General features: G+C 45.5%; 1 protein-coding gene across 1 annotated transcript in view; it reads right to left on the reverse strand.

The window, feature by feature from the left end:
* LOC138283039 (uncharacterized) overlaps positions 1-27,591 on the reverse strand; it is a 121,035-nt gene extending 93,444 nt beyond the window's left edge. Inside the window, exons 1-3 of the mRNA XM_069221171.1 lie at positions 27,331-27,591; positions 11,914-11,991; positions 9,654-9,731 (exon numbers count right to left, since the gene is read on the reverse strand). Of these exons, the coding sequence (XP_069077272.1) occupies positions 9,654-9,731; positions 11,914-11,991; positions 27,331-27,409 (235 nt within the window). The 5' untranslated portion in view covers positions 27,410-27,591. The remainder of the gene's footprint in view (positions 1-9,653; positions 9,732-11,913; positions 11,992-27,330) is intronic.
* Between the last annotated feature and the right edge of the window lie 353 nt (positions 27,592-27,944).

Here is a 27,944-nt window from a genome sequence, read left to right on the forward strand (position 1 = left end):
GAGTTGAGATTACATATGTACACTTGCACTTACTATTAAAACAACAACTGCATGGTTTCCTAGGAGACCACCACAACTTTTGGCACAAGCTACTATAATGCAGTCTCCACCGCTAACTAGACAGCACTCTTCTTTCCTGGTTCCTGGGTCAATTCTTTGACCTGTTGTCTTTACTTTATCCTCATAAGCTCTTTTTTCTTAGGACACCTCTACGCTCCCTCCTCTGCAGTTTCCAGCACTGGTCATTGTTTGCTTTCTTAAAGCAACTGTTTGATACGTTACCTTCAGGAAGCACCTTTGCTTGACTGTACTTTTCTCCCATATTTTGCCAAATATACATATTGTTTGGAACTTTTTGAGACTACTGGGTTAGCTGGTGAACTGATCTGTAGTTGTGGAAAAGCCACTTCTGTTCCTGTTCCAGCAGCTTGTGTGGTCTGAGTCTGTAATTACAGGGCTTGTATTGCTCCCATTTATTGTCCTTTATAGAGGCATTTGTGCTCTCACACCTGTGAAAGATGTGCAGTAAATGATGTCTAAGCACTTGCTAAACAGGAGCCTGAGATGCCTTCCTGGTGGGTGAAAGTAAAACATATCAAGGGGAGGGGGTACTGTATCCAGGGATATCCACTCTAGAGAATGCAAGGAGTCAGAGAACTCCCCCTGGTGTTGAATGCATGAAGTTATTGCACACCAGACTTGTGTAAATTTAATAAAGTGGGTGTATTTCCCCTTGGTGTGGAATGTATAAAGAGCATGCCTTATCTTGATGTAAAATACAGGAACTCTTTGCATGTCACCCTGGTGTAAAATGCATGAAGTGAGTGTGCCACATCCTGGTGTGGAATGGGTAACGTGAATGTGCCTTACCCTGGTGTAAAATGCATGAAGCTAGCATACTTCACCTTGGTCTGGTATGGATGAATCAAGTGCACCTAATCCTGGTGTGCAATGCATGACGTAAGCATCCTCACCCTCGCATGGGTTACATTAAGTAAGTGCACTTCACCCTGGTGCGGAATGCATTAAATGAGTGTTCTACACTGTTGAATACATTAGGTGAGTGCACCCCACTATTGTGTGGAATACATAAGGTGAGCAAACCTCACCCTTGTGTGGAATGCAAGAAGTGACTGCACCCACACTGTTGTGGAATGCATGAAGTGAGTGCATCTCACCCTGGTGTGGAATACATTAGGTGAGTGCACCGCACTATTGTGTGGAATACATTAGGTGAGTGAACCTCACCCTTGTGTGGAATGCAAGAAGTGACTGCACCCACACTGTTGTGGAATGCATGAAGTGAGTGCATCTCACCCTGGTGTGAAATACATTAGGTGAGTGCACCCCACTATGGTGTGGATTACATTAGGTGAGTGCATTTCACTCTGATGCAAAATACATTAACCAAGTGTTCTACACTGAGTGCACCCCACCCTGGTGAAGAATGAATAAAGAGACTGCACCCGCTCTGTTATGCAATGCATGAAGTGTATGCACCTCACCCTGGTGTGGCATACATTAGGTGAGTGAACCTCACCCTTGTGTGGAATGCAAGAAGTGACTGCACCCACTCTGTTGTGGAATGCATGACGTGAGCGCACCCCACCCTGGTGTGGAATGCAGAGTGAAGGTCACTTCACCATGGTGTGGAATGTATGTACTAAGTCTGCTCTGATCAGAACATATACTCGTTTGTACCCTGCCAGGACCTATATGTGATACTGGGCAGCGGATGATCTACTGGAAGAAATCTCTGTATTCAGTATGCATTTACTGTTAACAGACGTACCAAGAACACAACACAACATAAATTGACAAACACTGTTTACTCCTAAGGGAGAAAACAGGAGCTGGTAGGAACTGTGAAACACAGGCAAAGAATACAGCTGCACAGAGGCAGTTCAGTGCACCCTGGCTCCCTAATCCCACTCCCAGGAGTGGTAGTCCCCAGAGGTCTTGTGTGTTGGTGAACAAATCAGGGGGCCCTTTGGTCACGTAAGCACTCAATAGAGGGAGGATCCAGAGGGTATCCTGAATGAAAAGCAGGCAAGTAACCACATTTCTACAGATAAACTACAAGGGGGAGTCAGAAAGTATTTATCTATCTATGTTATTCATTTGTAAAGTGCTGGCTTGTGACATGCCTCCACTTTGAGGTACTAGATCTTTTAAAAAGGATGCTCCTCACATGGCATGATCTGCTCGAGGGCACTATAAGCTTAAGAATACTGGTAGCATCTGCAGACCAGGAAGAGAACCTCACTGAGACCTTTTACCAGAAACTGAGGGAAGGGTAAACCCTGAGCATCTAATAGGTGAAGTGGGAGAAGGTGTCTCTTTGTATGTGGTGATGGGGCTGGGGAAATCCTGGGGGATCCCACAGGTAATGGGTATCACTGGGAGGTGAAGCCAAGTACAGGTAGAGGGTGAAGCCAGTCTAGCAATAACATTGAAAACATTGTCACCATAAACTGTGCATTGTTGAGAAACATTGATGGAAAACTGCATGTTGAATGTGCTCTTCCATAATAGTCATACATTTTGCCACACAACCAATTGCTTTTCCTGAAATCCCCTTAAGACAAAATCTAGTGGAGTCCTTAAGTGTTCCTATTCCATACAGTTTAAACAGGGTTTTTGAAAATCTTTTCCAAATATCAAGAAATTTAGGACAGATGCAAATTACATGTTCAATTGTTTTTTTAACTCATATGGCACAGAGAACGTAACAACATATGAGTCATTGACTAGTTCCATAGACCCTCAAATTGGACAAGTAAAATATAACAAAGATGAAAACTTAAGAATATTTTAATCACTGATGGATTTAATGTAACATTTAAATAACCCTGTGATATATGCTTGAAAGGATCTTGTATAAAAACTGTTTTTAGCCCCAAGTATTTCTCCAGATCAGCTTCAAACTGAACTAAATTTATTGCATGGTTAATGATCTTTTTGTGCTACAGCCTGTACATATTTGCAGACTCATTAGTGATGGTAAATGGTGTTTTTTCAACAAAGCAGAGATCCCAAGATTGGGAAAATGTATTTGTCCTACTAATGGTAAATCATTCCATCATTATCATATCTTTCACTTAGTGTTCTGTGGAGGCCACCTAATTACAGATGTAATTTAATAGACTGATGTTACTCTGAGAAAGACTAGACAGCATCTCTAATTTGAATCGCAGTCTGGCATGGGGCGTGGATTGTCTAAGATTAAGGCTGATATTTATCAACGTTTTGCATCACCTTTGTACCATGCAAGGGGGCGCAAGGGGGACGCAAAACCTAAACAAGATTTATCGGTAAATCTGGACTTAGAGCAAGGCAGCACAAATCCCTGCCTAACATTTCTGTGCAGCAGGGAGGCGTTCCACGGATGGAGCATTGGTGCTCCTACGCATCTACCCTTGTATTCCGAAACATTCCCAGATTTACCAACACCGGTAGACCTGGGAATGCGTCATAATAGTATTCACCAGAGGTGCAACAAGGAGAAATATCTTTACTTCTCCTCATACTAGTTCTGCTGCATTGTGAAATTAGGAAATTGCCTCTTAGGATTGTTTCTGTGCTGGGAGATGTCCCTTCCTGCACACAAACAATCCTGCCTACAACACAGGCCCTCTTGCGCATAGGTGCAAGGGTGCCTACATTGGTGTTAGGCAGCAGTTTGAGCATCAGCGCAGCGAGAGAGCAAGAATGCGCAGTTTAATGTTAAATATGGCGCATTCCTGTCCTCTCCCTTTCACACAGCCCAGTGTGGCAAGGTGGCTGCTGCGTTGCATGAAATATTGATAAATATAGGCCTAGGTAACGTATTTGACACAGTTGTGCAAGATAATATCTAGTTCCCTTAAAAAATCGGAATTCATTATGTTTGATCTATACGCTAATGTGACGTTATTTTAGACTTAATGGCATTAGCGGTTGGACTGAATGCTCTTCCTCCATTCTTAGAAGCAAAAGCTTTCATCGCCATTACTGACCTGCAACATTTATTTGTCAAGTTCACAATATGAACTTGAAAACAACTTCAGTTTTTCATTAATCAATCATCCACTTGAAAGATGACTTTGATGTCCCGAAGCACATAGTTTTAGTTTTCTTATGATTGATTTTTAATTTTTTTGCTTGATTTTATGTTTGGTGACAAAGTAACTAATGTTGGAGGCCTCATTGTGTTTTAGAGAACAAAATTATATTATCTGCATGATTCAAAAACAGTATGCTGCATTATGTTATGATGTATTATGCACACTTGTAGCGCGCACTATCACCCAGGAGGGTATTCTGACGTTGAGCAGTTGTGAGTTCAGGCACACCTAGGGCCTAGTATGACTACTGGAAAAGCCAGGTCTTGCAGAATTCAAGTGAGGGGAAGGCTCTTATGTATAGCTGCAGGTAATTTCACACTTTAGGCTTGAACGCCTGATTTAGTTTTTCATATGCACGGGATGTGTGCAAGCAGGAGTCCGGACGAGCGGAGGTGTCTGGAAGGTTTGTGAAAGCAGATGCGATTGTTGAGATATGCTAGGCATTTGTTATTCAGTGCCTTGAAAGTCTAGGTGAAGAGTTTGAATTGTCCTCATTTGTGAATGAGGAGTCAGTGGAGCTCCTTGAGATGTGGCGTGAGTGTGGCATGGGAGGTTGAGAGTAATTCTGGCCACTGAGTCCAGAATGGTCTGCAGCCTTCCAGTGAGTTATTTGTTGATCCTGGCATAGAAGGTGTTCCCGTAGCCCAGCTTGCTTATGACCAGGCTGTGCATGACGGTTTTCTGGGTGCTGATTGGGAACCATTTGAAAATCGATCCCAGCATCTTTAGGGTATAGAAGGGTGGGGCGGGGATAGCATTGACTTGGGCTGTCACATGAAGTTTGTGTTGATGATCATCCTAAGGTTCTTGGCATAGGTGGTGAAGGTGAGTGTTGGTCGTAGCTTTCTCTGTTGGCCACCAGGTGGAGCCCCCACAGTGATGTGCTCTTCCCAAAGATCACAAATTTGGCCCTGTTGGTGCTCAGCTTCAGACAGTTGGTCTCCATCCAGTGGGTGATTTCATTTATGCACGGATTGAACTTGATTGGGATACTGGGCACCTTGTCCATGAGGGAGCTATTGTGAGAGTGGGTGATGCTGGCTAGAGGGATCATGTATGCCTTGAAGAAGGCTAGGCCAGAGGGGATCCTTACGTAACTCGACAGATAAGGTTGAAGGGGGCTGTGGTGTACGGTGACAGGCTGACTGACTGGGTCCTTCCAGTCAGGAGGGAGCAGATGCATCGGAGAGTGTATTAATGGATTCTGATGTTGTGTTTTCTCTATTCACAGTTATTCAGACATCATCCTTGGCAGAGGTGAGGGCAGTTTCTATTCTGTGGCTGGATCTGAATCCAGACTGAGTGGTGTTGTAGAGTTGATGGTCATTGAGGTATTCAGTGAGGTGTCTGTTGATGATTTTCTCTAAGGCCTTGGCCAGGAAGGGTAGCAGGGAGATTGGTCTGTGGTTGGCCAGCATTGAAGGGTCTACAGAGGGCTTCTCCAGCAATTGGACAGTTGCATGTTTCCATGAATCTGGGAATATCTCAGAAGAGGTGGAGGAATTCATAATGGGGGAAAGCATTGTACTGATTGGTTTCAGGGCTTTGGACTAGGCATGTGTTAGGATCAGGGGTCTAATGGGGTCTGAGCGGATGGACTTCATTGTGGTGACGGTTTCTTCTGGGGTGACAACAGACCATGTGGTTAGCACTGGATAAGATTGGGAGACATTTGGTGAGGTCTGTTGGGTCCGTGTTGCAGTCTGAAGAATGGGTGTGATTTTGAGCTGAAGAATTGAGAGAGTGTTGCAGAGATCCTGTGAGGGAGTGATTAAGTTGGAGGCGGCTGATGGTGAGGAGAAATCTTTCACAATGACAAAGATCTCTTTGATTCTGTTGGTGCTGACATCAATGCTCCACCAGAGCAGTGACCAAGTTTTGGACAACCTCCCTCCTTAATATTTAAAGTTGCAAAAAGATTAGTGAGATATAATAAAAATAATAAAGGAGCTGCTGTTCTGGGCTATTTGTTGTTTTAGCATAGAGTGTCAAAAACCTGCCATCACTTAATTTAACCTGGGCCCAGGCATCCAACTGTAGCTTAAAAAGTAAGTTTAAAAGTGTGCTACCAAAGATTTTGACCAAAATGTCTTCTGATCAACATTGCCAAATGCATTAGAATATTCAATTAAACAGAGAAATACTTTTTGTCTTTGAAATAAAAAGTATTTTTGAAAAAACAATTTTGGTTGAACAACCCGACTTGAAACCGGTTTGATGAGGGGTAATTACCGAAGAACTTGCTACCCAATCTGCTAAGTTCATCAACAACGGTTTAGTAAAAAGTCTGTCATCTGCATCAAGTTAAGCTATCATACAATATCTGCTTGGTTCTGATTTAGGACCTCTATTGTACAAGGGTTGCAAAAAGCACTCTTTCCAGGGTAAGGGAATATTACCCGTAGAGAGAATGGAATTAGAGTTACAAGAGTATAGACCAATTTGCTGCACTTTTCTTTATTGTATAATCAGAAATGAAACCCCATTCGGACTGGCAGCACAAGAGGTTTTTGCTTCTACCATGAAAGTACTTATCTCCTCTATGGTTGTTTCAAACTTATACCTCTAAGAATAGTAACTTGAGTAGCTAATGGTTGAAAACTAGAACCATACAATTGTGCAAGATTTGTATCTCACTTGCTGTGATTTATATGATACCGCCTAACTTATTTTTGTCATGTCCAAAACCAATTAGTGTCCAGAAGATCTTTGAGTTTTTATTGATTATGGATTCATGTCATTTAGGGCCAGACGTAGCAAACTTGGAAATTGCGACTTGCAATTTCCAATGCAGAACGGTGTCTCAGACACCGTCTGCGACTCGCTATGGGGTCGCAATGACCCACCTCATGAATATTAATGAGGAGGGTCACAAATTGCGGCCCCATAGCGAGTCTAGGCACTCGCAAACATGGAGGCCTGCTGTCGTCAGCAGACCTCCATGTTCGTGACTGCTTTCTCAATAAAGCAGTTTTTTTTTTTTTAAGTGTAGCCCGTTTTCCTTAAAGGAAAACGAGCTGCATTTAAAAAAAAAAACGAAACCTTTAGTTTCGGTATTTTTTCAGGGCAGGTAGTGGTCCCTCGGACCACTACCTGCCCTGAAAAAATAGTATTGGGTCCATTCACAAAGGGGAAGGGGTCCCATGGGGACCCCTTCCAATTTGCGAGTGGGTTACCATCCACTAGAAGTGGATGGTAACTGCGACACCCTTTGCGACCGCATAGGGTTACCATCCACTTGAAGTGGATGGTAACTGCGACACCCTTTGCGACCGCATATGCGGTCGCAAATGGTATTGCATGCCACTCCGAATCGCAAATAGGAAGGGAACACCCCTTCCTATTTGCGATTCTGAAATGCATATTGCGAGTCGGTCCCGACTCGCAATATGCATTTCTGCATAGCAAAGAGGCATTTGCGCCTCGCAAACGGCGATTTTCGCCGTTTGCGACGCGCAAATCCTTTGCTACATCTGACCCTGAGTCCATAATTGCTGTTAATGTTAAGGTGAGGAGATACATCACAATGAGTCGGTTCTGCCCAAAGGACCACAGCTGGGTTGGCGGAGCAACTCCAGAGCCACTTGAAAGGGTCCAAGACTGGGATGGCACCACCAGGCTCATAGCAGACTTAGTCCAGCTGCTGGTTCAAGGTGGTTGGAGGCTTTTCTATCCATGAGGCTCTGATCAGGAGGCCAGCCAACTAACCCTTGTTGTTACTCTGGTGGTTTAGGGTTCAAGACGCAGGTCCAATCCTTCTCACTCAGGCAGCAGAGTAATAGTCCTTCTCACAGCAGTGCAGCACAGTCCTTCTGAGTCTCCCACAAGCCCAGAGGTGACCTGGAGAGTTGGGTCTGATGGTCCAATAGTTATATTTGGCGCTAGCTTTGGGCCCAGCTGGCCTGAGGGCACAAAGACTAGTGTCAAACCCTTTGGGAGTGTGTTAAGGCAGAGTCTTTCTGATGTACAAGTGTGGTAGCCCCCTCATCAAGTCGGAAATGGCCCATGCTGCCAACTTCAATTCCCCCTTTGTTTCACTGTCTGGGAACAATACACAAAGACCACCTGTCAGCTACAACTAGTCACATGACCGAGGATACAGGCTGCAGGCACCAAATGGTTGGGACAAGAAAATGTCAACTTTCTAAAAGTGGCAGTTACAGAGGTGTGACTTAAAATCTGAATGTGTCATTAAAGAGGGGTTTAAATTACAACTCTTGACACACCAAACTCACTATTTCTACCTGCTCCCAATTGAACATGATACATTATGAAAGGTAATTGAAGAACCCAATGTTATCATATGGGAGAGGCAGGCCTCACAGTAGTAAAAAACACATTTAAGAGTTTTACACTACCAGGACATATAAAACTGAAATGTTTAAGTTTTTAAATACACTGCACCCTGTCCTACAGACTGTTTAGGCCCTACCTTGTGGGTGACCTATATGTATCAAAAAGGAAGGTTTATTTTGCCAAGTCGAAATGGTAGTTTAAAACGGGACACACACTGCAGTGGCAGGCCTGAGACATGTTAAAAAGACTACTTAAGTGCTGCAGGCTGCTAGTAGCATTTAATTACCAGGCCCTAGGTAAATGTAGTACCATTTTACTAAGGACTTCAAGTCTATTAAATGTGCCAAATGGGTGTAAGCTGATTTCACCACATTTAAAGGAGAGAGTACAAGCACTTTAGCACTACCTAGCAGTTGTTAAGTATGCAAAGTCCTATAATCCAACAGAAATGGGTTCAGAAAACAGGAGAGTGAAGGAACAACGTTTGTGGATGACCCTACAGGGAGGGCCAGGTCCATCATAAAATATTTGGTGGTAGCACACTGTCATATACATACAGTCAATTTTCAATTGAAATGGGTACTACATTTACACCAACATACAGTTTTACTGAAAAACCTACTAAGCACACAAATGATAATGTGTACAAATTGAGTTTCAGTGATTATTTTTCATTTGTGCATCAACAAGTAAAGTGTCTTGATTTGTTCTGGTCTAATTAAAATCTTTTTTTTCCATTACACTTTAGAATATAACATTTGCTCCATTGTTGTTTACCTAACTGCTGGATATGTACAGTTCATTTACACATATTTACGTTTTGCAGTGTGTTATAAAAAATGACTTTCCACAGCCTTTCCTTTCACACTCCCTGTACCCCAGTAAGACTGTCATATAATACACTTTAATTTTCTTTGACTGCAAAAGTGAGAGGAGTTTGTAACACTAATTTACATGTTAAAATAATAAGCAGCAAATTGTCAGAAGACAAAGCCTGACATATGATCTCAGTCTATAAAGGGCAGCAAATGTGACGAGAAAAATACAGAATTTAAAGGCATCTTCATTTATTACGAAGACTTTTGCAACCACCAAAAATTGACCCACCAATAGGTCGCAACCTACAGTTTGTGAAACACTGCTCTATCTGCATGGCCTGTTTTGATGACAATGTGCTCACTGTGTTGCACCATCCCTTAAACAAATGACCTGTGCTACTTCGTATCACATAAAAAACAAACATATGGTTACCTGGGTATTCAGTACTTTCTGACGGGCTGCTTGCGTTTTCAGGGATATCAGTGATCCAACCATCGTCAGCTACTGGTTCTAGTTGTAAAAAAATATATAAAACGTTGTAAACATCCTCGCCATAGAGAGAATAGATCTTCTACAATCAGCAGAACACGTAATCCATTTGAATGAGTCAAAGGCCTTTTGAAGGATTGATGTGGCTGTACAGGAAAATGGGGAGGAAAGGAAGGCCAGAGAATAGTTATGCAGACAGGAAAGTTGAAAGTGAAAGAAGAATGGAGAAGAGAGGGCTGGAGGTACAGAGAAAGAGATGGATATAAGAATAGGTGTTTGGAAACAGATATTTAGAGTTGGCTAGAAGAAGGAAGTAAGTAGGGAGGGAAGGAGAGATATTATTTCAAGGTGCCACATTCAGATATAGCCACATACACAAATCTGAACTAAATAACATAAGAAGCACAGAAGAATGTTGTAACAATGCCTAGATGAGAAGAAGGTCTCCAGGCTGTTCTAAAGGACAGCTTTCTTTCTGCCAATCTGAGATCATTCATTCAGAAAGTTGTTCCAATCACTTGCAGCTTGAAACATAAAAGCCAACCCCAGCTCCTCCATCTAAAGAAACTAGGGCGGTCATTATGAACATAGGCGGTCCAGGCCGCCATGCCGGAGGTGGAGGTAATTACTGCCACCGGCATGTCGGTCTGGACCGCCATATTATGTTCATTGCTGGATCGCCACAGGCGGGACTCCGCCACCGCCAGGCTACTGCCGCCAGCCTGACAATGGCAGAGTTCCTTATCCGACGGGGCAGCACTGCAACCAGCGCTGCCCACCGGATGAAGAACCTGTGTCCACCAGCCTTTCCCTGGCGGTTTCCCCAGCCAGGAAAAGGCTGGCGGAATGGGGGCCCCGTGTACAGCCCTGTCACGCATGTCACTGCCCAATTTACAGGCAGTGATATGCGCAACGGGTGCTGCTGCACCCGCCGCACTGCTACATTGACGACGGCTCCATGTGGAGCCATCGGCAATGTCCAGGCCCAGCGGAATGTTGATTATTTGGCCAGCGGGGTCCTCTACGGGCTGGCGGTCTGTGTTTAGGCCGCCAGCCTGAACACGGCGGGATTTCATAATGAGACCCTCGGTGACTGAAGCGCTCCTGTGGTCGAATAATGGTATTGCTGTGATGGACCAGAAGGTTTCAAATTAATTTTAAGAAAAGTGGGTACAGGTGACAGAAGGCTCAAGCATGTTTATTAAGCATTAGCCACACCAAAAGGTGAGACTTTCATTTTTTATTCTGAATAAGACATTACAAATGTCTGATGAATGAAAACAACGGAAAAATGATTGCTTTCTGGATGTAGGTCAGGACAGGTCTAACACATAGCCTGATCTTTAACCTCAGTCTTTGAAGGGCAGCAAATATGACAAAATAATTACAGAATTTAAAGGCATCTTTATTTATTGCTTGGACTTTCGTGACCAATCAAAAATCGGCTTATCACACACCAGTGGGTCGCAACCCATAGTTTAAGAAACACTGGTCCAGATTTCTGACAAAGTGGCACAACGCGGTGCTGTGCCACATATAGCGCCACACTGTGCCACTTTTGAAATGCAGGGATGCGCCGTATTTACAGGAATACAGCGCACCCCTGTGTTTCGCCCTGTGCCAACACTGAATTAAGCTGCCTGTGCCAACACAGGCATCCTTGCACCATAGTGCAAGGGTGTTTGTGTTGAAGGGATAGATTGTTCCTGTACATAAACAATCATTCATGGCCTTTTGCTCCTTCTATGTGTGCTGCAGTATGCAGCACACATAAAAAGATAAAAAAAAACAGGAGGAATAAAAGTATTCCTCCTCGTTGTGCCATGATAACGTCACCCATGAGGTGGTGTTAGTTTTTGGCGCTGCCTCAGATTTACGCCTTCTTGTAAATCTGGGGCAGCGTCAAAAGCAATGCGTGTTGTGGTGGAACGCCCACAGCACTACCCATTTCACGCCGCTCTGACACAGAAATCTGTATCAGGAGGGCCGTATTTACAAGGAGGCGTTAAGCCACAAAAAGAGGCTTAATTCCTCCTTGTAAATATGGTGCACTGAAAAGCACCACTGGAGTGTCACTGAGGCCTTGTAAATCTGGGCCACTGCATGAGCTGTTTTGATGCCAACATGCTTACAGGTTTACACCAACTGTTATACATATTATCTATGCAACTTTATATCCCATGAAGAACAAATATAAGGTTACCTGTGGGAGCAGTATTTTCTGACGAGGTGCTTGCGTTTTCAGGGATATCAATGTTCCAAAAATCAGGAACCAATATTTCTAGTTATAAAAGAAAATATAATACTGTATAAACATCCTCCTCATAGATCATTGAAAGAATAGACCTGCTAACTTCAGAAGAACACATAGGCCATGTGAATGTGTCAAAGTCTTTCTGATGGTTTGATGTGACTGTGCAGCAGCAATGTGGGGAGGAGAGGAAGGGCAGAGGATGGCTGTGCACACAAGAACATTTTAAATGAAAGAAGAATGGAGGAGAGAACAGGAGAAATAGCCAAAGAGATGGATGTAAGAATAGAAGAATGAAAACAGAGACCAAGAGAGGGCTGGAAGACATAAGTAAGAAGGGAAGGATGAAGAGATGAAATTCCAAAGTGCCACATTCAGTTATAGCCACATGTGGCTTGTTTTGAATTAGAGACATATCTGAAAAATATATTATAAGACTCAGATAACAACATTGTTACATAAAGCCTAGTTGAGAAAAAGGTCTACAGGCTGTGTCTAATGGACAGTTTTCTTTCAGGTAAGGTTGAGATCCTTATTCCAATTACTGGAAGCCTGAAACAGTAAAGCCAGATCCTACCTTCTCCATCCAAAGAAACTAGGAGACTAAAGCTCTCCGTAGACAATGAATGTTATTGCTGTAATGAACCAGATGGTTTCAGTTTCATTTCTAGAGAGGTTGGTACAGGTCAGAAGGCTCCAGAGTGTTTATCAAGCATTAGCCTCACCAACAGGTCTGGCTTGCATTCTAAGCTCTGAGTAGAACATTAAAAAAGCCTGCTGTTTGAAACCAGATTAAGAAAAATTGCTTTCGGGATGTAATGCGTCTATGAAAAAAACTATTTCATGTATGATGACCCGGTGTACTTTTCAGACAAAAAAATAGTCCACGTGCATTACAATGAGAAAGTATTGCAAGCTCTACATATGAGGTGGAATAATACACCAAACAGCCAATAGCAAGATGTGGCAGAGTGATACTCCTCTGGGTAAAGGCAAAGCCCATTCTAGGTATATTTTAAAATGGTGAAAACAATTGATCCTGCAGATGATTGTACTGTTAAGCCACAAACAAACCAGCGGAAGGGAAATCAGAGTTTCACAATGTGAAGAATCCATAACCCTGACCTTATTTATCACAACTATGAGAAAATGTACCTTCAAACATCGGCAATGCACACCACATACAGATTAGCAACATCTTCCTTCCTGGCTCTGAGAGATCAGAAAGCACCTGAAACAATCTGACTTATCACTCTCTACAGAGGGGCCTTTCCCTCCTCTTCTAAGCACAGCCCACCCTGCCTTCCAGCTGTATGGACAGCAGGGCCATTCTCCACTTGGCTGGGATGAATCCTCCTTCTGGACTCCATTCGTCCAACTCAATGGGTGATGTCTCACCTCCATCCTGGGCATGTGCAGTGGCAATAACTGAAACGGTACTTACCCCCCATGCTGTCTTAACATGAACCATGTTGTTCAGCAATAACTGGACAGTTTATACTATTTCTAAACTATGTTTCAAACAAATCAGCTTTGCCATTTCATTTCTTACAGAGCGGAAGCATTGTTATCTAAGAGACTCCAGGTATTTCCAGGAAAACCATCAATCTCAACGGCCTCCCCTTTTGGGGGTGGTGATGAAAACAATAATACATTTTATACAGCTACTTAGAACACAGGGACAGCTGTCCTTTTAAGAGCGACAAGTCGTACACTATCTGACTGTGTCAAAGACCCTTTGACCTGCAGAAGGTGCATGGAGGGATGGAGGGATGTTTGGAGGTTTCTGCCCTGCCTTGCTCTTTGTTAATGTTCATCTCATCAGACCACAAACCTCTACTGGCCAGAGGGTACATTCCTTGTGTACCATTGCTCCTACTGAAGGGTGGCTACTGACAGCTCACCAGGGTATGGAGCAACAGTAGTTTCTGGTTTCATCCTGCAAGGGTGCTCACTTGTCTCTGCGAGAGTGGTCCTCCTTCTGGTGGAAAATCGGTTCAGGCCTTCAGATCTGAACTTCTTCATTTTCCTCAGTTTGTGGCTGTGTGGAGTGTGTGCTGCATGTAACATGCTTGTGTGCCTGTGTGCTGTTTAGTATGTGTTCTCTGAAAGGACATTCACACTGCTGAACAAGATGAAGGTCTGACTTTAGGTAGGTGTTAGGGAATTCACAGTCACATTTAGGCAACACGAAGGGTTTGACCAGGACTGGCTTGGTTGCCTGGGCAGCTGTGCTCCAGATATGTCTGACAAGAATCTATTTGGGCTTGGAGTGTCCACTCTGTGACTTGTGGAATACACATCTGTGGCTCAGCATTCTGCATTGAGTTTGGAGCAGTCTAGAATTCAGAGAGGGACTCTGCTCAAAGAGGCTGCACAGTCACTCTTGGAACACACACATAGGGGGTGATTCTAATCCTGGCGGGCGGCGGAGGCCGCCCGCCAGAATTCCGCCCCCATAATACCGCTCCGCGGTCAGAAGACCGCGGAGGGTATTATGAGTTTCTCCCTGGGCTGGCGGGCGGTCTCCAAAAGACCGCCCGCCAGCCCAGGGAAAAACTCCCTTCCCACGAGGATGCCGGCTCGTAATCGAGCCGGCGGAGTGGGAAGGTGCGACGGGTGCAGTAGCACCCGTCGCGTATTTCAGTGTCTGCAAGGCAGACACTGAAATACCTTGCGGGGCCCTCTTACGGGGGCCCCTGCCGTGCCCATGCCATTGGCATGGGCACGGCAGGGGCCCCCAGGGGCCCCGGGACCCCCCCCTACCGCCATCCTGTTCATGGCGGCTTTCCCGCCATGAACAGGATGGCGGTAGGGGGGGGTCAGAATCCCCCATGGCGGCGCAGCAAGCTGCGCCGCCATGGGGGATTCTGAGGGCAGCGGTAAACCGGCGGGAGACCGCCGGTTTACCCTTTCTGACCGCGGCCAAAGCGCCGCGGTCAGAATGCCGGGGTTAGAATCAGGGCCATATTCCTTTGACAATTTGGTGTCTGCCAGTCACCCTCCAATACGTGCCCTGCTCTGGGTTGGCAACTGAATGGGCATTTAATGGGGCTTTTCGTGTTAAGGGCAATTTTGAACTGAATATGTAGTGATTCTTAAAAACTGTTTTGTGTTTGTGTCTGATACTTGGAAGCATCTCTGCTGCACCAGCAAATACTCTCTTGCTAGGGCTGGGACCAAGCCTAGACCAATACAGACTCTGTTGCTATGGCTGAGACCAAGCCTAGACCAATACAGAAGCTCTGTTGCTAGCACTGGGTCTAAACCTAGACCAATACAGAAGCTCTGTTGCTAGCACTGGGTCTAAACCTAGACCAATACAGACTCTGTTGCTATGGCTGGGTGTAAGCCTAGACCAATAGAGACACGCTGCTGCTAGGGCTGGATCTGAGCCTAGACCAAATACAGAAGCGCTGGCGCTGTTCTCTGGCAGGAAGACAACTTCCTGATGTACCCTTATGGAGTGGAGCTGCGCTGAACGGAGGGCACAGAGGAAGGCCTAGCTGTCTTGATTTGCATGGAACTCAAGGAACTGAGGGGCATATTTATACTCTGTTTGCACTGAATTTGCATCATTTGTTTCACGCAAATTCAGTGCAAACTTAACTCCATATTTATATTTGGAGCTAGACTCGTCTAGTGTCAAAATATTGGAGTTAACATCATTTTTTGGATGAGTGAACCCACCTTGCGTCAATGAGATGCAAGGTAGGCATTTGCGGGCAAAAAAATGACTCAAAGCCCCTAGCGCCTTAGACGGGCCTAAATAATGGTGCTAAGCCTGTTTAGCGCCATTATTTAACAACTGGGTCAGACCAGGCGTTAGGGGACCTGTGAACAGCACCATGGTCAAACACCATGGAATGGGCCCAGAGGTGCCCGCCTCAAGCCCCAGGAACACTCCCACCAACACCAGAGGATGGGGGCCCCATCCCAGGTAAGTATAGGTAAGTATATATTTTTTTTAATTAAGTGGCATTGGGGGTCCTGAATTGGGGCCCCCTGCATGGCACTGGGTGCAATGGCCATGCCCAGGGAACACTAGTCCCCTGTGCTGGGCATTGGGGTGGTGGGCATGGCTCCTGTCTTTTATAAGACAGGAGTCATGTGGTATGGATGGTTTTGCGTCAGGAAATGATGCTAGGCTGGTTAACGCCATCTTTTTTTGCCTCTAACCAGTCCAGCGTAATTTTTAAGGCAAAAGCCCTTCCCCTGTACTGCCACCCCCACCTGGCTAACGTCCTTTTTTCTGACTCTAGCCTAAGCTGAGCGTCGGCTTGCGGGATTCCATAAATTTGGCACCCGGTTCGCGCTCTGGAGTGATGCAAGCCGGCGCTATACTTTTTGATGCAAAACTGCGTTTGTGCAGTTTTGCATCATGAAGTATAAATATGGGTCTGAGTCTGTTGTGGAGCCAAAACTGCTTGCAACTAGCTGGTAGTAGCATCCAAAGCTGTTGACATCTGTCGGGGTAAGGGTGGGTATCAATACGTGTGCAATGAGACTATGTGGCTCGGCATGGTTGTGACTGGGCATTTCATGCTACCAGTGCTTTAAATGGGCCGGTACTCTCCGGTACTGAGTACCGGCACTTTTTTATTTTGAGAGGGAGAGTACCGGCATATCTCAAGATAAACGTAATACTTTTAATTGGAGAGTACCGGCACTTCTTGGAAACAAGCAGGTACTCTATCACAGAATACCTGCACTTCTATTTTTCCATTTAAAGCACTGCATGCTACCAAAATGGCCAGGATGCAGCTGAGCACAGCTCAGACAGGAGCGAATTGAATCAGGCTAAGTACAGGTGCTGAAGTTCGCTACACAATGTCTTGACCCTGCTAGGAATCTAGAAAACTAAATTACAGTCCAGTGAGTGCAACACAAGTCCAAGGTTCCGCTTGGAATTTTGATCAAACCCTACACCAATGATTGTTACATAATGCTCTGGCCTAGCCGATCGTCAGGACTAAGAATGAGCTGCTGGAAGAATCACGAGAAAGGTACACACTGATGCTTAGGAAACAATGTCTTTGACAAGTTGATTGTTGCGATTAAGAATAAACTGTTTGTTCTTTCCAATTGCCCATCTGTACAGGAAGTGACAATACTGGATTTCCGATCATGTGTCTACACAGGAATTGACACCGCTGGGTTCCCACCAAAATCACTTTTAATAGAAGAAGCCAAGTAAGAGGATTTTATTTCCCATTGCCATTTGCCTAGGAACTGACATCACTGGACTTCCCATCATCCATCTGCACAGGAAGCTACATCACAGGATTTTCCTTCAACCATCGGCACACTAAGTGACATCTTTGGTCTTCTGCCCATGAAATCCTGAGCTCCTCTTTCCTCCAAAGACCTATTTTATTCCATCTGTAGCTATTCCAGCCTAGACAGTGCCCTCTCTCTATACTCACCAATACCATGCTGTGTTCCTCCATGCTCTTAACCCCGGCCACCTCAATGCTACACACCGCACCACATAACACAGAAGGAGCATTGACATGCACATCCTGCAAGTTCTTATGCACACTCCCACACCAGCCACACACCCACCACTCATGCACCAACAACACCAAGTACCCCACTCGCCCACACTTACACAAACCAGCCACCCTCTCATAAAGATCAAAAACGACACAAACAACATGCCACACTAACATGTATGCTCCTCAACACCCACTAGCTCACCAAGCAAGCCACAGAAAAATAGGATCTACTGTACAACCATGCTCCTAACCTGCTGCCTCTTACAGAAACCTTGTTAAACCCAACCACCGGACATCGCTACAGCAGTTACAACATCATTAGACAAGACTGTCACCCCAGAGGTGGAGTTGTGATCATATGCAAAGATACCATCAGCGACACCACCTAGAGGGACACCTCCACCAGCTACATGTAACACCTCATGTTTAAGATATGCATCACAGCCAATTTCTCTCTGAACAGAATGCTCGTAACGCTCATATACAGACCACCTGCACCAAATATGCAGCAACATCACGGACTTCACCACACCCCTCATCATCAGTGCAAGCACCTTCACCCTTCTTGGAGACATTAACTTTCACCTAGAAGATGGCTCCAACCCAAACTCTGCAGCCCCTCTCGAAATCCTCAGATAACATGGCCCCACTCAGCACGTTACTTTACCGACCCACACAACCAGACACCTATTGGTCCCGATTCTCCCCCCCCCCTGTCAGCAACATCAGAGTCGACAAGCCAGCAACTATGGCTTGGACAGACCGCACCCTTGTCAGTTTTAGCCTACTCCTGCCAGGCTATCACAGACCTGCCACCACTGGAATTGCCTGCCCCAGCTGGCATCTCAGAAAAGAAGGGGGCTTTTGCCAGCTTTGAGCACACCAATGACTTGCTGTAAACATAAAATACCTGAACAGCTGGATCATTGCATGCACTGACACATTGGCTCACCTCATGTCCAACCCAATGGAAAGAGCTCAAAGACAGGCCAGCTGGTACACAGAAGGATTCAGGCTGATGCCATCCCCAGCAGATATGGACACCATGTGCACTGCTCTTGCAGATCGCATGGACACTCGCACTTACAGCAGCAAGGAAACCTTTGCCATCATCAAATATTTGACCGCATACGCCTTCTTCAACATCCAGCAACATCACCTCCTCACAAGACCTTTGCAACAAGCTCTTGGAATTCTTCTGTAGCAGAAATTACCTCCAGATACAACAACTTCAACCCTCAACCAGATGCCGTCACTGTCTCAACTCAACTTCCCATCATGCCCAATGGATGACCCTGACCATCCACTTGGGGATTCCATCTGAACCTTGCCCCCACCATGCCTTCGCCAAAGGACTCCTACCAATCTGCAAAGAACTAACATCCCCCCTCAACACCTCCAACAACTCAGCCACCTTTCCAGACACCAAGAAACATGCCACCATCATGCTGTTAGTCAAGAAACCATCCACTGACCCAGCTATGTTTTCCAAATACAGACTCATCTCCCTCCTACCATACCTGGCAAAGGTCGTATGAAAACTACTCAACCGACGCCTCATTGACCACCTTAGCAACCACCAACTCCTTGACCCCACGCAGTCTGGATTCAGGCCCAATCACAATTCAGAAACAACACTCATCTCTGCCACTGATGACATCCACATGATACTTGACAGAGGAGACACAGCAGCCCTGATTCTTCTGGGCCTCTCTGTAGCATTTGAGATGGTGTTACACCCCATCCTCATCAGCCGCCTGCACAAGATTTGCATCCTAGGACCTACACTCTGCTGGACCTGCTTCTTCTTACCAAATAGAACTGCTTCTTCCTAAAGGATAGAACACAAGTTGTCAGCCCGGCAACTTACATCTCAGATGCCCGCAAGCTCATCTACAGAGTGCCTCAAAGCCCATTGCTCAGTCCCACCCTATTCAACACATCCGTGTTCCATCAGGCCAATGTCATCCGCACACACAACATCAACATCCTCTCCTATGTAAACGAAATACTCTTCTTCCCGGACAAGACCTCCAACACAAGAAACAAGTTTTCTACCTGCATGACTGTAGTGTCTAACTGGATGAAACACAACTGTCTCAAGCTCAACTCCAGCAAGACAGAAGCAGTGATCTTCGGCAAGAGCACGTCAGCATGGGACTCCAACTGGAGGCTGGCTGAACTTGGACCCACACCCAGCACCTATGCCAGGAACCTCAAATAATTATTGACAGCAAACACAATTATTGACATCACAAGTCAGTGCTTTCACTGCACCCTGCTTCCACACCCTGGACATACTTAGGAAGATCTTCAAATGGCTCCAAGCAACATTAGAAAAACTGTCACACATGCCCTAATCACTAGCTAGTTGAACTACGGGCACCATCTACACTGGGATCCCCAAGCAACCCACTAGAAGACTACAAACCTGCCAGAACTTGGCAGTCAGACTCATCCTCAACCTCCCACGCAGAACTCACATCATACAACACCACACCTCAGGGAACTACACTGGCTCCCAATAAACAAACACACTCAATTCAGTCTCCTCACACAAATATTCAAGGCACTACACAACTCAGGGCCCACCTTCATACACAGTCACACCTCTTTCCACCAACTACCCAGACACCTCCTCTCCGCAAGATTCTTACTCGCACTCATCCCACGTGTCTATAGAACTTAGTCAGGAGGACGTGCATTCTCTTAAACGCTCCTAAAACATGGACCGATCTCCTACTCAACATCAGAGCCTCTACCTCCCTTCTTGCATTCCACAAGAAGCTGAAGAACCTGGCTTTTCAATTAACCAATCTACCATAGGGAGGGCTAGGCATAAAGACCTGCTCAGCACCAGGACACTCTTGCATGTCTACAGGTACACATAACACAACATAACACACCAAAAAGGAAAATACCATGTCAAGAGCATGGACAGCAGCTACCCAGCACCTGAACCAAATGAGTGGAGAGCAAGGTAAATGATTTGCAAGCGAGTCATCCGTCAAGGAAAGGGGAGTTGGACCACAGAACCTATATGGATACAAAAATACCAGGGTCATATGGTTTGTCTTGATAATAGTGGCTGCTAAACATTACAAACTATTATCTTTGCGAGTAAATGTCTCTAAAGGCTCCTATTGACTGTGCCTGGCTATATTAATGTGATTCTGTTTGGTGTAGGAGGTTCTTCACTATTGCTCAGCTTGGATGGTAGGTCTGTGAAACTCGTATGCTGTAAAGATTATCTCACCTTCTCATATGTGCAGTGTCTTGGTGAAGGAAGGGTAGGCTTAGGGTTCTCAGTTCAAGGTGTATGAAAACCATCACACATCCACAGTAAATGTGGAGGTTGGTGGGTAATACGAAGCCTGTCACTCCCCTGTCTGAATGAAGCCAAGTGGGCTTATGGAAGGATCTGCTGGACCACCCCTTGGCTCTTGTTGGGGATGCTGAGTTTTCCAGTCCGACATCTTCTTCCAAAGAATGAGAATATTTTGAAGTCATTGATGGGCTGCTACTCCTGGTAAAACGCCGCTGCCCATTGACATGCCTGACGTTGTGGGTCGTGGTATACCAATAACAGCAACATGAGGCCACTCTTCAAAGAAAAAGGTATACTGTGTGATGGAGGAGGAGGGAGCCAGGAATTCAAAAGAAGATGTAGATGACATTCAGACACCTGAGAATAGTGTCCATCTTTGTATGTCCAGCAGTGAAATGTCCACAAGCCATTGAAGAGGACTCACTGTCTCCACTCCAGGTAAAAGTATTGTTTCTTAGATAGTGAAAGCTATAGAGGAACATCAGATGATGGGAGGGTCATGGTAACCTAAAGATTGCCAGCCAGCCAACCCTTTGCTTCTAATAATAATGTTTCAAGGTAGCAATTCACAAGGCACTTGTCCTTGTTGTCATTTCTTCCTGCTTTACTTTTTACTCAGGAGCTCTTTAGTTTCATTGTTAAGTACCTCAAGGTGTTTTGTTTTTGCGCTTAAATGTGATGCGGTTTAGTGGGTGGTGTGTGCTTTGAGGGGAACCCATGCCATAGAAGACAGAACAGTGTGAACCTGGCTGGAGATCTTTACACTCTGTTTGGGGATCAGTTGGAAACAATGATATAGAAAGCCTGCAGGGGATAAAAAAAACTGCCAGCTCCAGTGCCTTCTAGAGGGAGATTCTTTTGGATCTGTAAGGGCTTTTGGGCCACTGTTAGACCTGATGCCTTTGAAGTGAACACCCCCCAAACATTTTGTCTTCCCACTCTTGTTTTCTTTTCATTTTTATGCCATTAGGCCTCTGAGCACATTACTTGAATCCCCGTGGGGGGCCGGAGGGAGGAGGATGACAGGGGAGGATAGCTCCTGCTCTTTGTTAGCTGGCATAGGGGATCTGTTTGGGGTCAGAGTTCAATCTCCCATCCCTGAGGGCTGTTTATCTTCCGGGGAGGTAGAATGGGCCTGCAGACCAGTAGAGTCGGAGGTTTCCATCATCCGTGCTCCTGTGTCCCAATCCCAAGTTTTTTCAGCAGCTGATTATCAGGTTTGGGGTTCCAAGGTTGGACCTTTTTGCAGCAGAGGAAAATGCACATGTGCCCTAGTTCAGTTCATTCGTCCCCTCACCGTTAGCATGGGCAGGGATGCTCTGTCATCCAGATGGCTGTCCGGTCTCTTGTATTGTATTGCAGAAAGTCAGGGCGGCCCATGCCTTACATTCTGGTGGCTCTAAGATGGATGAGGAGGCCTTGGTACTCTCAGATATTGCTTCTAGCAGTCTCTCCTGCCTGCGTGTTTCCCCTTCAGCCCTCCCCTTGTCCCTTCCATTGCTCTCAACAGCTGTCCTCAGGCGTCTGAGCCTGACAGCTGGTTGTTGAAGGGTTAGCTCTTTTTCAGCAGGGTTGTTCTAGGAAGTAGCGGATTCAATTTACTTGGCCTGTCGTCCTGCTACACAGAAGTCTTATGGCCGCCACTCGGAAAATTGTGAAAAGTGTTGTTTGGCATGTGATTTAGGTCCTCTTAAGGGTGATCCCATGAGGATTCTTGACTTCTTGTATGAAGGTTTTGTGCCTGGCCTTGCTGTTTCTACCATAAGGGCTCAGTGGACTGAAATCCAGAAGGCTAGGGGAGATGGGGTGGCTAGACTAGCTCATTTTACTTCAATGCAATTGCGTAGTTTTTTCTTCAGTGCCCCCTATTTGATTTCCTGCCCCTTCGTGGGATTTACCATTGGTCCTTAAAGCTCTCACATCTCTGCCTTTTGAGCCTTTGCAATCAGTGAATTTGTACTTTCACAATGAGAAGGTGGTGCTTCTTGTAGCTATATGTTCAGGTAGAGGGGTTTGTGAGATTGGTGTGCTTTTGTCAGTGGGTCCATTTCTTAGGTTTCTGGAGGAAAAAGTCATTCTAGGACCTAGTTCTGCTTTTCTGCCTAAGGTTTTGTCTAGTTTTCACACTGATAAGGATATTGTCCTTCCTGTGTTGTTTCCATCCCCTTCCTCAGATGAGGAGACATAAAGCACTTTAGATCTGCATAGGGCATTATCAATTTCATTGAAACAGACCTCTGCTTTTCGTAAAGTAGATGCCTTGTTTGTCATTTTTCATTTGCCCAATAAAGGTTCACGTCCTGCCACGTCTTCTCCCTCTCAGTGGATTAAGTCTTTGATCTGAGGGCTGATGTGATTGGTCAGCTTCCGGTTCCTCACCTTGTTCAGGGTCAGTCTACTCAAAGTGTGTCTGTTTCGTGGACCTCATTTTGGGGGCTTCCTTGAAATATGTCTGTGCTGCAGCTACATGGAGTTCTCTTCATACCTTCCTTGGTTGTTACAGGAGTCTGTTGGGGGGTTCTTTTTCTCCTTCATTTGGCGAACGTGTTGTCTTCTGTTTTGCAGACTTGATTTTATTTTGTTTTCACTTTTCTACAGACCTGTATTAAATGATATTTTTTGGGGGGGTGTGCCTAGTGACAGCCACCTGTGAACTGTAAGATCTTGCTGGCCCAGAATGCACTGTTCTGCCCTCTCCCGACATGGCAGATCCCTTTTCTTGGCATGCGGAGCTCCCTAGACCAACTAGAGGTATGGCTACCAGGGGTGACACTCCTCTTGAACAAACATTTTGGCCACAGCTTTTCTCTCTCTGCCCAAGCTGCCAGCCTGTCTGCCTACACAACAGAGCTGCCCATTCCTCGTTTGATCATCGAATGCACTTTAAAGCCTTCCCTTTTTAACTTTGCCTTTCGTGCTCACCCATACTTTTAGCCATTCCGCCAGAAAGAGATTGCATCTCATCCCACAGCAGATCCATTTTTGATTTCGTCAGAGTTGTTTTTACCTTCCCCCAGGAGAGCAGAAGGTTGTCTCAGGGACCATGTGAAACTGTCAATGGATCCTGGAGATTTTGTCGAACACAGCAGCGGCAGCTTTTTCGGTGTGGCAAAGGAGTATTGCCCCACTGGCTGAGCCAGAAGCACAAAAATAAAACAATAGTTTTCTTTTTTTTTTTTTTTCTTCTTCTGGTTCAGCACTGCAGGGAGGGGCGGGGCTGGGCCACGGAGAGGTGGGAGGAGGGGAGAGTGCACTAAGTGCGCATGTGTGTTTGGCCGGCAGTCCGAGGCGCACTCAGGTTTCTCCAGCTTGGCTGTGTGTACAGCCAGGCTGGAGAAACAGCACAGACCCCAGGCTTGTGCCTGAGCGGTAGTCACTGCCGCTCAGACCAATCCTGGCTCTGCTTACATGCTATGTTCAGCATGTAAGCAGCACCAGGATTGCTGGGGAGCATGTGCTGGTGTCAAGTTCATCTGCCTGTTCTTCGAAAAGTTGGATGTTACTGCAGTTACGTCGTAATCGTAAAAATTGGTTTAGCGGTTGAACCTTTTATCAACTGGATCAACAGTCTTGACCCCTATCTGAAGTTTACCTCCATGGTCTCTTCAACACAGATTAATTTTCTGGACCTGATGATTACAATTGACAAGGGCAAACTGACAACATGTACATATCACAAAACAACAGATCTTAACAGCCTGCTACTTTTTGACAGTCATCACCATAGAGCACTATGAGAAAATTTACCTTACGGACATTTTTTACGATTACGACGTAACTGCAGTAACATCCAACTTTTCGAAGAACAGGCAGATGACCTTGTCATGAAATTGCGTTAGAGACACTATCCTCTCCAGGTTGTCAATACTGCACGCAAGAGAGCCAGGAACAATAACAGAGAAGCACTCCTGACAACCATTCCCAAGGCACCTGATGACCGACTGACTTGTGTGTCCACCTTCACCCCATTGTCTAACAACATTAAGAAACTGATTAATAAAAGATGGCTGATCTTAGAGAGTGGAGGCACACGTATTCCTAAACCTCTGTTTGCTTTTAAAAGGACAAGCAGTATTAGAGATATAGTGGTACATACTCGCCCTCTCACACATTCGGGAGATATGAAACAAACAACCTTGTGGGGCTTCCCGTCCGTTACAGGACACTATCCTCGTGGTCAGTGTAATGTCTGCCCTTTGACCCGACGTTTGCACACCTTATACCTGGAACTGTTGGGCACATGGCAACTTGTCAAACACACCAATTGTAACACATGTAACTGTATTTACATGATTAAGTGCCCTTGTGCCTTACGTTACATTGGCATGACCATCAGACCGGTCAAATTAAGGATCAATGAACACCGCAGTAACATCAGGTGCGGTCGTATTACCACTAAATTTAGTGCACACTTTTTGGAACTCCACCATAGCCCAGATGATATATGGTGGGTAGTCCTTTACTCCCCGAGGCATGTCAGTAGTAATCACAGTTCTCTTTTCGAATCCGAGCAACTTTGGATATTTAAATTGGGGGCTCATATCCACGGGCTCAATGACGACATTCCTTGGCTGCAGTTCACCCGTTGATCACCTTCCAGACCATGACTGGGATGAATAAGTGATTGACACCTTTCTGACTGGGCTAATTTCTGTTTTAGGACCATTTTTTATTTTACTTTTGGAGCCCTAACGTCACTCCTTTAAACTCCCACCCCTGCCTTGCACTTGTTTAAATTACCCCCCCCCCCCCTTGTTTTTCTGACGTATTGTTGCAGGCTCTTTGAGTCATCTCTACTAGAGATTTCAGTGATGAGTGTGGGGCAGCGTTGGCTTTTGGACTGAGTACGTAGCACCCCTAATTATGAGAGTGATTTCCATTCCACAAGCTGTTATTCCCAGATACTCAGGGACTAACTTCAGTTGTTTCGTCTTCTAGCCTTGATTCATCATGTCATTACCAGTCACTTTGACATTCCTACCAAATTAATACAGTTTGTTTTTATGGGCATTGTTGTTAATAACACTTATGTGGCGGCTGGCCTTCACTATCTATTTGCATTTATATTAGGGTGTACACTAGCTTCCCGTAGTCTGTTTTCAGTGACTATTACGGGACTCGGGTTCACTCAGTCTGTCTTTACTTTTACTTTTCATGGCACACGTGATCGTGTGTACCCAATGGTAGCCTGTGCCCTTTTGTTGACTTCCGGGTCGCGCCAGCTTTTTCCCACACTGTAATACAGTATTACAGCCTACAGAGAGGCGCTGGTACTTGTTCATTAAGTAGTACAGTGTACAGTAAGGTGCTGGTACTTGTTCATTAAGTAGTACAGCCTACAGGGAGAGGCTGGTACTTGTTCATTAAGTATCACAGTATTACAGCCTACAGAGAGGCGCTGGTACTTGTTCATTAAGTATCACAGTATTACAGCCTACAAAGAGGTGTTGGTACTTGTTCATTAAGTATCACAGTATTACAGCCTACAGAGAGGCGCTGGTACTTGTTCATTAAGTAGTACAGTGTACAGTAAGGTGCTGGTACTTGTTCATTAAGTAGTACAGCCTACAGGGAGAGGCTGGTACTTGTTCATTAAGTATCACAGTATTACAGCCTACAAAGAGGTGTTGGTACTTGTTCATTAAGTATCACAGTATTACAGCCTACAGAGAGGCGCTGGTACTTGTTCATTAAGTAGTACAGTGTACAGTAAGGTGCTGGTACTTGCTCGTTAAGTACTACAGCCTACAGGGAGAGGCTGGTACTTGTTCATTAAGTATCACAGTATTACAGCCTACAAAGAGGTGTTGGTACTTGTTCATTAACTATCACAGTATTACAGCCTACAGAGAGGCGCTGGTACTTGTTCATTAAGTAGTACAGTGTACAGTAAGGCGCTGGTACTTGTTCATTAAGTAGTACAGTGTACAGTAAGGTGCTGGTACTTGCTCGTTAAGTACTACAGCCTACAGGGAGAGGCTGGTACTTGTTCATTAAGTATCACAGTATTACAGCCTACAAAGAGGTGTTGGTACTTGTTCATTAACTATCACAGTATTACAGCCTACAGAGAGGCGCTGGTACTTGTTCATTAAGTAGTACAGTGTACAGTAAGGCGCTGGTACTTGTTCATTAAGTAGTACAGTGTACAGTAAGGTGCTGGTACTTGCTCGTTAAGTACTACAGCCTACAGGGAGGGGCTGGCACTTGTCCATTAAGTACTACAGGATTACAGTCTACAGAGAGGTGCTGATACGTGTTCATTAAGTGGTACAGCCTACAGAGAGGTGCAGGTACTTGTTTGTAGGTTGTATGGCTTACAGATGGGCTGATATTTGGCCGCTGAGCAGTACAGGCCTACAGAGAGGTGTTGGTACTTGTTCATTAAGTATCACAGTATTACAGCCTACAGAGAGGTGCTGGTACTGTCCCAATCAGTAATACAGTCCTGCAGACTAGAGATAGTTCTGACCAATTGCATATTATCACCACCTCCCACCCCCAGAAAGGTTCTTGTCCCACTAAATGAGAAGTCTGCCTTACCTTCCGTGGTCTGTCCTGCTGTGATCCCAATGCAGACGGCCAAGAGCACTCCCAGCAGGGCCCGGCTGTGCCCACTCATGACCTGGGTTAAAGTGCTTCCTGTGTCTGCCCTGGAAGTAACAGTGAGCAGAAGTGATGCAGTGAGAGCAACAGGTGCTGTGGCTGGAGTATGTCAATGGGGACAGGCCTCCTGGGTTTTTTATAGACACCCTGCACCAAGATAGGGCCATGGGGAGGTGTGGGAGGCACAGCAATCTGTAACTGGTTGGCTCTGTTGCTGCACCCCCTTCTGAATGATGCTCCCCATGACATTTCTACGCACACTCCAAAGGAGTGCCCAGTTCACCTGTCACAGAGGAATGTGAACTTCTGGGAAGAAGAAAGGCACTCACATTTCTCAAATAGTGACCTCTCCTGTCAGCTGCATCCTTCACACCATGTACAGGTATTTAGCATCACCCACACAGAGTAGTGACTGGGAACCTGGGTGTGTCACAGCCCTGTGAGTAGCATCACAAACACATTAGGAATCAGGCAGCACCTACAGCTGGGTGAAGAGAGGATCTCATACTGATCTGACTGAATGGAAGTGACCACTGAGGGTCCCATACGTA

Source organism: Pleurodeles waltl, chromosome 2_2 (genome assembly GCF_031143425.1).
Source record: "Pleurodeles waltl isolate 20211129_DDA chromosome 2_2, aPleWal1.hap1.20221129, whole genome shotgun sequence".
Lineage (NCBI taxonomy): Eukaryota > Metazoa > Chordata > Amphibia > Caudata > Salamandridae > Pleurodeles > Pleurodeles waltl.